The sequence below is a fragment of the Strigops habroptila genome, chromosome 1 (assembly GCF_004027225.2).
Source record: "Strigops habroptila isolate Jane chromosome 1, bStrHab1.2.pri, whole genome shotgun sequence".
In the NCBI taxonomy this organism is placed as follows: Eukaryota; Metazoa; Chordata; class Aves; order Psittaciformes; family Psittacidae; genus Strigops; species Strigops habroptila.
The window spans coordinates 19793266-19804386 of NC_044277.2; the positions used below are offsets into that span (position 1 = coordinate 19793266).

The 11121-nt window shown below is 38.0% G+C and overlaps 1 protein-coding gene across 2 annotated transcripts in view; it reads left to right on the forward strand.

The window, feature by feature from the left end:
• The window catches only part of LRP12 (LDL receptor related protein 12), a 52903-nt gene extending 46124 nt beyond the window's left edge, over nt 1–6779 (forward strand). For both annotated transcript variants that reach the window (XM_030485818.1, XM_030485826.1), the window contains 2 exons: nt 303–435; nt 3540–6779. In XM_030485818.1, coding sequence (XP_030341678.1) covers nt 303–435; nt 3540–4403 — 997 coding nt within the window. In that variant the 3' untranslated portion in view covers nt 4404–6779. The remainder of the gene's footprint in view (nt 1–302; nt 436–3539) is intronic.
• Nucleotides 6780–11121: the final 4342 nt, after the last annotated feature.

Below are 11121 nucleotides of genomic sequence, written 5' to 3' on the forward strand. Positions count from 1 at the left end.
CAGGATTACATGTTCTTCAATTTTTATAAAATAATATAAGCATCTCTCACGCTGCCTGTTATATTTAGCCCATGGGTGATGTTTTTAAGAATTCATTATTGGGTTGGTTTTGTTCTTGTCTCAGCTGGACAGACCCATAGAAATGGCTACAAGGACTTACTGTATATTCTTTGTCAATTAAATTTCAATTAATCTGCTGAAATTTATTATTTTAGATTATAATAGCCTGATGTAGTTTTAAATATATATATGTACACACACATCCTAGTCTTATATTATGAAATCTCTTTTCTCTTTGAAAGATCATTTGAAACTCATTTGTCAAGGGTTGAGGCTGAACTGTTAAGAAGAGAAGCTCCTCCATCCTATGGACAGTTAATTGCCCAGGGTTTAATTCCACCAGTTGAAGATTTTCCTGTTTGTTCACCAAATCAGGTAAGATTCCAAAATAGCAGGCAGACCATTTAAATTTTAGAGAGATTGAAATAAAGCTATTTTAACTTTTAGCTGCATTTTTCTATAGCATTTCCTTTTCTTCCTTTCAGGCCAATAGTAGTATACTAAGGATTAGCCATTGGGCAAAATCATGATACAGTAGCACCACAGAGTTTTCTTAGCAGGCGTTTTTTGTTGTTAATGAATGCCAGTAATGTGCACAATAGAATCCCTCTTGCATGAAAAGGGATAGATTAGTAAATCTAATTGTATGGTCTGTATTGATGATACTGTATAAGTAAAGTTTGCAAGATAGCACTTCAGAATTTGGGAAAGAAGAATTGAGACTTCCTAATACAAAATGGTAGTTCATATCCACTGTGCATATGCAATTAGGTACCGTCATGCCTACTGTGCATAGAAAAGACGACAGCAAAGGCAATGCTGTAATTTATAAAATTGAGAGAAGTGAGTAACAAAGTAAGAGCTAGTAAATGGCAGTTAATAGCATCTAGCCATCCCGATTCTCACATGGATCATTAGCACAATTCTTGGTGGATGAATGAATTTCTATCAAAATAACTTTTTAAAATAATTAAAAATAATAAAAAAAAAAAAGTCAGTTATAATGCTCTTTTGAGAAACGGAAGAAAAGTCCTTAATCTCTATGATTCTATGATAATCTAAAAATCCTGCTGTGGTGCTATATTAGAGTTGGCATTAACTTGCATTTATATGTTGCAGTTAATACAGCAAGGTTTACTCTTAGCTAATATTGCTAAGCATGTAGGAATAATAGTTACAAGACTGTAAGAAGGGGAACAGGTTTGTTGTTTTGTTGGTGGGTTTTTGGTTGGGTTTGTTTGGGTTTTTTTCCTCATTTTGAACAGAACTGATTTTATTTCACTTATTCTGCCATAGATTTCACTTATTCTTTCACACATACATGTTCACAAGCAGCAGCTGTGATCTGTCACAAAGGATTTTGCAGATGAAAAGGGGAAAATAAATTGCGATTTGCTTGAGAGACTTTGAAAATATATCAGAAAATAGTGTAAAGATACATAACAAAACGTAGTTGCTTCATAGTCTTTCCACAATCTTTTCTATGAGGTTTGGGTGGGAAGGGACCTTAAAGAACATCTAGTTCCAATCACCTGCTATGGGCAGGGACACTTTCCATTAGACCAGCTTGCTCTAAGCCCCATCCAACCTGGCCTTGAACACTGCTGGAGATGAGGCAGCCACAGCTTCTCCGGGCAACCTGTGCCAGTGTCTCAGCGCCCTCACAGGGAAGAGTTTATTCCTTATATCTAATCTAAATCTAAATCTCTTTCAGCTTAAAATCATCATAATTGTAAAAAAGTCATTCTAGAGCATTGATGCTTCCATAATAATTTTTTTTACTTATTTCATCATTGAAGTTGCATTATTTGTTTAAAAAATTCATTTTTTAGAGGGGAGAAAATCAGTCAGATTAGAAGCTTAAGAGGCAATATAAATTGAATTCTATACATTATAAAGCTCAAATTGAAATTTTAATATGGGGGGGAAGGAGTCAGTATTATCAGGATGTGTTCAGCTTGCTTTGTTTTGAGCAATAAATTGAGCAATAAAAACATTGAGATTGCAAATCTGTGTAGGACTGAAGATACCTAGTTGGGATTTCCTGGAAGTTAACAGACTCAACCTAGAGCAATCTCGTTTGTTCTGATTTGTATGTAATGCTTTCAACCTAAAACTAATACCTACCTTCACACCTGGATTTTCCAGGATGGGCAGCAGTCTCTCTTGTAGTTTTTGAAAGTGAGGCTACTGACCATATGTATTTATATGCTTGAATTCAAGTATCATTCTGTGAACTACTGGAAAGGAAGAGGTAGGTTGTGAATAAAGTACTGTTTGGCTACTGTGCTGTGTATGCCCTGTGGCATCTGAAGGATTGTGGAAGGGAGCTGAAGGTGACAGAAGGAGAACACTGAAGTTCAGTGTTTGTAAACAAAGTGCAATACCTGCATATATGTTAAGTGTTTAATTGGGGGTTGAAGGCTATTCTGAAAAATATTCTGTATTTTTGCTGTAATCTTCATTAAAAGATGTGAATATGGGTTTTATCCTGTAATTAAACACATCAGTGAATATTTTCAGAATCATGGGCAGCTGGCAGATCTTCTACCCTAGTATTTGAGAATTGAGCCGCTTGGCTGAGGCACAAGTAAGGGACCCCCAAGTCAAAAGCGTTAGTATGCTTGTGTTACCTTACAATTTAAAAGGTACACAAAGTTTTAAGCAGAAAAATTCAGGCATGCATTGTTCTATAGCTTAAGGACTAGCAAATACATACTAAATTTGGGAAATGTACGGTTTAGAACACTTAAAATAATTTTAATTAAACAGAAGCATTAAGACATTTTGAAACGAATTAACTGATTATGCCAGAATGGGAAAAAATCAAACTACAAGCCCCTGCTATAAAGAATATTTAATTTAGTCTCTATTCTAGGCAGCCCAATGGTAGTGGATAAGGAAAGGTCACCTCTGTTAAATCTTTCTGGAAGATTTCATTTTTAAAATCCTAAACTTTCTGAGGCACGTTTTTGTGTACTGTAGTCTAAAATCCACAGCGACTCCTTTAGTTTCTTGGTAAGATTGTATGAAACAGATCCTGCACACCTGTTGTGCTGGGCCTGCTCTGGGTCTGTGGATGTACTTTTCTGTAAGCAGTGTTCCATATCCAGGTTATAGTGCCTTGGTTTCACTTTGCCTTTATTTAGAGGTTCTTGATTTGGGCAGAAAAATATTTTTTTATCTTCATTGCTCTTTTATTCCTCTTTTTCTTCTATATGTATTTTTGCTTAATTCCCTGTTCATACTGTTTTTTCCTCAAGAGAATCTAAACTTTTTTCATTCCTGCTTTGTTTTTAATATAGCCTATTGCTACATACATCAGATCCTTAATACTAAAGATGCAACATTTTTTAATATGTAAGATTCTACATTTAACTTTGTGGTTATACATGGTTTTGCACTGTAGTTCTTATTCTTTTGTTGGAACAGTGCCAACATACTGTCAATGCTTGATTGTTGCTTGTCTTTTCATGTAGGCTTCAGTTCTGGAAAACCTGAGACTGGCAGTACGATCTCAGCTTGGATTTACCTCAATCAGACTTCCTATTGCTGGCAGATCAAGTAACATTTGGAATCGAATTTTTAATTTTGCAAGGTCACGTCATTCTGGATCGCTGGCATTGGTCTCAGCAGATGGAGATGATGTTGCCAGCCAAAGTACTAGTAGAGAAGCTGAAAGAAACAATACTCACAGAAGTCTGTTTTCAGTGGAATCTGATGATACAGATACAGAAAATGAAAGAAGAGACACAGCAGGAGCAGTTGGTGGTGTTGCTGCCACCTTGCCTCAGAAAGTCCCTCCTGCAACAGCAATAGAAGCAACAGTTGGAGCGTGTGGGAGTTCCTCTGCTCAGAGTGGCAGTAGCAGTAACACGGATGGTGGAAGAGAAGCGACAAGTGTAGAGCCCCCAAGCACAAGTCCCGCACGTCACCAGCTCGCTAGCGCACTAAGTCGTATGACTCAAGGCTTACGCTGGGTACGCTTTACTTTAGGGAGATCAAGCTCAGTGAATCAGAACCAAAGTCCTTTGAGACAGCTTGATAATGGGGTAAGTGGAAGAGAAGAGGATGATGATGTTGAAATGTTAATTCCAGTCTCTGATGTAGCATCAGACTTTGACATGAATGACTGTTCAAGACCTCTACTTGATCTCAGCTCAGATCAAGGACCAGGGCTTAGACAGCCTTACAGTGCAACACATCACGGTGTAAGGTCATGCAGTCGAGATGGCCCCTGTGAGAGCTGTGGCATCGTACACACTGCCCAGATACCTGACACTTGCTTAGAAGCAACAGTGAAAAATGAAACTAGTGACGATGAGGCATTATTACTCTGCTAGGTACGGATTGTTTAGGAAAGATTGTGTACAAGTTGGAGCAATATCTGTCATTGTTTTGTACTTCACAGTTAAAACTAGTTTTTAGTTTTAAAAAATACAGGACAACATTATGTTAAAACTATTTTAGCCTGTGTGGTTGATTAAACTGGATGATGTTATGGAACTATTAGAGTGAACATTTTAATGGCTCTGAATACACGATGTTTGTATCCAGTATAATCTGATTACTCTTTAAACTGAAGTTATCCCAGTTAGTTTCAAATTTAGTTTATCCTGGTACTGTAGTTCAAACCAGAAACACAGCTGCTCAAGACTTATTTGGCTGCCTGTTTAACCCCATATTAACAGGTGAATTTGTACAGAATTATTTTCCTTTAGGAATTGACTCTGTTGTATTGTTGCCAACATACTTGTAACTTAATATACTAAATACTGGTAAGGATTGTTAATGTAAAATATGTACTTTTCTTTGAGTTTATACAACACTTTGTCTAAATATTCTTGAATTTCATCATAATGTGAACTTATTTAAAGGGAGGAGAAACTTTCTCCAGCAGCATTTTTTTTCTTTTGCAAGTACAAAATGCAATGATTTGTGAAATTTAGATATAATAGATAAACTGATGGCAAAAGCTTTTATAGCACTGACTTTCCTAAACTGCAATCTAATATGGTACAGCCAAATAGTATGTAAGATCCCCAGTCATTAGTCTTTTCAATTTGAAGTAAAAAAGGGCCGAAGATATTACAATACGTGTTAGTTCTTTAAATATCCGCTATGTACAAATACACTACAGAACAAGTTCCAACTGGTAATAGATCTTTCCCTAATACTGTAGGGTATAAAGCTTGTTTGGACTCAAGGGATTTGCACTAAAATAATATTAAGGTCTCTAATGAGCTTAGTGCACAAGCACTATCACTTTAAGTACTATTATTGTCTAATATTGCAATGGCTATATATTTCCATGGCTCTTTTCTTGGGGTGTTGCATTTTTGTTGCAATTGAATTTGCGTTACTAATTCCCTATTTATTCGTTGTATTTAAAAACTGGTTTACTTGGTTACAGACTGGTTGTTTAAAAAAGTATAAAAAAAAAAAAGGAAATCCCTTTTAGTGTATTTTTTTATGCTATTACATGTTGGAGCAAAACAGATCAGTGGGGAAAAAAGCTCCTAACTTCCAATTTTGCGATAAGCAGGTTAATACGTGGCTACTAGCGTGACAACAAGAATCTACACCTTTTAAAAACAAACATGTCAACTACTGTTTTATTTATTCTTTGCCAGTCTGTTTTTAGTAGGCTTAAAGATCCAGTATGAAATGTATTTGTGTGTGATTGTATGCTATTTATTAAATTTTAAATACTTTGTTGAATGTCATTTTAAAGCATGTTTAAAGTCTTGTGCATTTCTGTCGTGTTATGCTGTCGGGCAGAACTGACTAAAATGTTTTAATATGTATCAAAATTAAATTGAATTTTTGTTATGTTTTTGAGGTACTTTTAAAGGTAAATCCAAGGTCTGTCTGGCTTTTTTTTTTTTTTTTTTTTTTTTTTAAATCCTCATCTCTGAAGTACAAATCACATGCAGAAGAAACAAACAATTGAATGGATTCTAAAGTGTATATATCTTCTCCCTCTTCTCTTCATTCACAGACACTGGGATGAGAAAAATAAACAATTTTACCATCTGGTTGATTTGATTCATGAGAGTTAGCAGGTAAATTCTGAGTTCAGGACACATTATGTAGATTTGTGCTTTTGAGGAACCTTATGTGCAATACAGTTGTAAAAGATTCTATTATAATAACCCGAGTGGTTTTCAAGTTTTAGAACAGATCACATCACACTGGTACCAGATCAGGTACAGACTGGCCCATAAGTACACATACTCAAGTAAAAGTCATCAATGGCCATCTTTATTCACATTGAATAATATCTAAATCTGTGGGTAACCTTTAGTCTGATTTCAGTGGCATTGCTTACAGAGCAGGCAACTTTGCAATATGAGCATGGTAACAAACCCTGAAATTTATGTGAACAGTATGTCCTGGTATAAAATACTGGGTTTTTAAACCTTCCTAACTAATTGTCATTAGAAAGTGGTTATGAAAATGTTTGTCCCTGAGGCAGATACATTTTGAAGAAGCAGTCTTAATAGAATACCTTCAGTGTTAAACACACACGTAGTGACCTAAATATCTTCCATTAGATGCCCCAAATAGCATGTACCTATGGACTCCATCCTGCAGATGTAAAAAGAACACAATGTTTAATTTGTTTTACGGAGAAATGCTACACATTTAACTGAGAAGTTGGATTTGATTGAGAATTTGAAAAATTGTAAATAAAATTCATATTTGTATGAGGCTAATTTGTTGCAGTGTTTTTTTTTTCTTTGTGATTTTAAATAAGTGCTCAATTTTTCTTTTGATTAATGTATTGGTGATTGGGGGAAGGGGAGGGTGTTGGTTTGTTTTTACTGAGAGTTCCATTAAAGCATATTACTTCATTTGTTTTTATTCTGGAGAGCTTGAATTAGTGCCTTGTTCAAATCATTCTTGATTTAGCTTTGCTACAATGCTGGGGCATTTTGAACAAATGTCAGAGTGACTCACTGGAATGATCTTATTTTCTGTAATAAATCACTTTCATCTGAAGGCTTTGAAGAATGTAGATTATTGTGAGGCAAGTTTTCTCCTCATGTAAAGCTTTCTAAGTGTGGAAAAAGTTTGTCATTGTTCCTTTTCACATATCACACTTGTCATTTGATATGCATTGAAACATGGGGGGCTGACTGAGCTTCAGATGCTGCAAAGGCTTGTTTTGTTTCCAAAGTAAAGTCCTTTTTCTGGACAAGTTCAGCAAGTATTGCTGGTAAATCATCTTTCAAAACAGGTTTCTGGAGAGGATGCTGGAATTACAGTATCTTGTGTTCCACTCCCTATCTAAATGCCAGATCAAGAACTTGTGGCAAAGCTTGGATTCAGTCTAGGGAAGTCACAGTTCAAGTTTGGGACACAAATACCTTTTCAGTGAGTCTTTACATTAAATACTTGCTGCAGACCAAAGTTAATCACAGCTTTTCCTGTTAGGATGAGGTTTTGCTTCCTTTCTGAAAAGTGAATGTTTACTGGCCTGTTTCACTCTCCTGCAGCTATTGACTGCAGCAATTGTCCTGAGGAAGTACTGCACGTTTCCCATAAATCTTACATCAACAGCTTTAATCTTCCTGTAGTTGTGATGAGGCTTTTTGTGGGGTGTGTTCTGTTGGTTTGTGGGGTTTTTTGGCTCTCTCTCTTTTATTCCCTACCTGTGGGTTTCTGAAAACAAGCAGTTGGTAACTGCACACCCCCCAGGGCATCAGCTACAATTCAGTTGCCCAAAATATGGTAAGTACTGAAAGGATGAGGGAGAAGTCTGTCTTGTCCCTTTGCCAAGTCACTGTAAGTGTGGAGAGGTAAGCAGATCGATAGCTAAAACTCTTTCCCTTCTATCCTCTTAGGATTTGACTACCGTAGTTAGCTTTCCTTCATCAAAGTAAAATAAAGACCATAACTACTGGACTTCATACTGAGAAGTTTTATAGCAAAACATTCTTTTCAAGTCAATATACTTGTCCAGTTGAGGCTTCCACTGACATCCATTACCACACTATAGATTTACCTGGCACATAGTAACTTTGAGGAAGAGAATGTAGTAATCACTAAATTAAGTATTATCTAACAATTCAGATAGACAAGACTTCCTCTGTGGTGGAGCAAATTAGAGAAGTAACTCTATAATCAGTCACACTTTGAGAAAAAGCATTTGGGGAAAACCATCACTAACAAAATGTCTCTAAACTGGTAAGTCATGGATTTGACAGATGGATCACTTGCTGGATAAGGAATTGGCTGGATGGTCACACTCAAAAGGTTGGGGTCAACAGCTTTATGTCCAAGTGGACATCAGTGACAAGTTGTACTCCTCAGGGGTTGGTATTGGCACCGGCGCTGTTCAACATCTTTCTCTGCGACATGGACAGTGGGATTGAGTGCACCCTCAGCAAGTTTGCTGACAACACCAAGATCTGTGGTGCAGTCGACATGCTGGAGGGAAGGGATGCCATCCAAAGGAACGATGCCATCTAGAGGAACCTTGACAGGCTTGAGAGGTGGGCCAGTGTGAATCTCATGAAGTTCAACAAGGCCAAGTGCCAGGTCCTGCACCTGTGTCAGGGCAATCCCAAGCACAAACACAGGCTTGGGGAGAATGGATTGGGAGCAAACCTGAGGAGAAAGAACTGGGGGTGTTGGTTGATGAGAAGCTCAATGTGAACCAGCAGTGTGCACTTGCAGCTCAGAAAGCCAACTGTATCCTGGGCTGCATCAAAAGGAGTGTGACCAGATGGTTGAGGGAGGTGATCCTGCTGCTCTACTCTGCTCTTCTGAGACCCCACCTAGAGCACTGCATCCAGCTCTGGGGCCTCCAACATAGGAAGCACGTGGACTTGTTGGAGTAAGCCCAGAGGAGGGCCACAAAGGTGAACAGAGGGCTGGAGCAGATCTCTTATGAAGACAGGCTGAGAGAGCTGGGCTTGTTCAGCCTGGAGAAGGCTGAGGGGAGACCTTAGCGCAGCTTCCAGTACCTAAAGGAGGGCTACAAGAAATCTGGAGAGGGACATTTTACAAGGGCATGTAGTGACAGGACAAGGGGGAATGGCTTTAAACTGAAAGAGGGATTTGGATTAGATATCAGGAAGAAATCCTTCACTGTGAGGGTGATGAGGCACTGGCACAGGTTGCCCAGAGAAGCTGTGGCTGCCCCATCCCTGGCAGTGTTCAAGGCCAGGTTGGACAGAGCTTTGAGCAACCTGGTCTAGTAGAAGGTGTCCCTGCTCATGGCAGGAGGTTGGAACTAGCTGACTTTTAAGGTTCTGATAACTGAAACCTATGATTAGTTCCTCCTTATGACCAGTTTGCATCATATTATCAAAGTACCAAAGAAAAGATGCAAGCTGAAATAGCTCACTTGCACTCACTTTGAAAGATTATTCTATGTTACAGCCATCAGGAGGGAACAAAAAAAAAAAGATGAAAAGATGAGTCACTGTATTTTGAGTTTGAATGAAATACATTTTTGCTGCTTCTCCAGGTGTAGAAAACTGAAGCAAGAACAATTGGTAAAAATGATTGTTTTAAACTTGTCTTTCCTGTAGTCAGTTAAGAAGGACTTTTGACAGATACAATTAGAGGAAGTGGTTCTGGTGCACCAGATGACAAACAAAGGCAGGAGCAATGAACAGGATAGTGAGGAAGGTCATAAACAGACATCTAATTTCTGCAGTGGCATGGCAAGGAACAGAAGTGCTCAGTTCTGCTTTTTCGTGCCTGGTATGTTGGGCAGCAGTTATAATTCTGACTTCTTCCTTCAAAGAGAGATGTTGCATTTGAGAATTGGCCAAAATAATAGAAATAATATTTTGCAGTGTTTGTCTAGACAATTCATTAGTAAAAATAACATTTTCCAAAGGAAGCTGATCTCTGCTTTTGTGGTTATGTTTCCCAGAGTTTGGAAAAATCACACCTATGAACTGGCTTTCTTTGCCTGCGGTTATCCTTCAGGAAGCAACATCCAGAGACCCTAGCATTTCGATGCCTAAGTAAAACAGCCTTTGTGGTCTCACGGATTTTTAGAAGGTGGGCATTTTATTGGACCCTTATTAAGCTACTCTGGGAAATGAATATTTAAAAAAGCATAGTATTCAGGTTTCTTAGATGCTCCTCTGCTGGATTCCTGGTCTGTCTTTATTCTTCCTTGGTTTGGCTGTCTGTGAACCATCATTTGTGTTGAATAAGTTCAAGGAGCAAATGGCATTTAGCCTTATGACTATGAAAGAGAAGAGTTACTACCTTTGTTGCTTTAAAAAGTAGGATGGTCTTCAGCACATGTGACGGCTTTGGCTGCCTTTTTTCATGTCACAAGCGTGGGGCCCAAGGCTGGGTGCTAATGGGCTGCAGCGTCACTTCCAATGTATTCAGGGAAAGACTGGCATTAGTAGCTTGGATGTGGCCCAGTACTTCAGATTACGGAGAGTATATTTACAATTGTACAGATGACATGGAACTACAAGATTCAACGCCTTTCATAATCTTTTTTTAAGCCTAGTTTTATTATAGGAAACCAATAGGGTGTTCTTGCTAGCTTTGGAAAGCATTCACAGCTGAAGAAGCCTTTAGAGATTAGATTTTAAAACACCACCACTTGTTTGTGTCTGTAAATCCATCTCATGAAAGCAGTCAGCACCAGATTGTTCAGAAAAATACTTGTGAAGTTTTGACAGGGTGCACCTGGCTGTTCTCACAGTTAGGAGGACTTTCCAGGTGTAATTACATGTGGACCATCTGATTCTATTGAATGAGTATTAAATTCCAACTGCAGAAAAGAAGGATGTGAAATCCCACGTGAACAGGTGTTATGGATTCTTTATAGGAATTGTGGAGAAATGCCTACTGAGTATTCAAAATCCTTCTAACTTTCTGAATATGGGAAAAGATAACCATTCGCTCCCTTTTGCAAATCCACAGTTCAGCTCAAACTGACACATCTTTACACAGATTCTCCAAAACCAAGGGCTTTTCCAGCATTGCTGAAAGTCGGTGGTATCCTTTCTGTTGACTTTCTTTTGCTGAAAATCTGGTTCATGATCCAGTCTTTCTTCCTTGGAGAAAAGT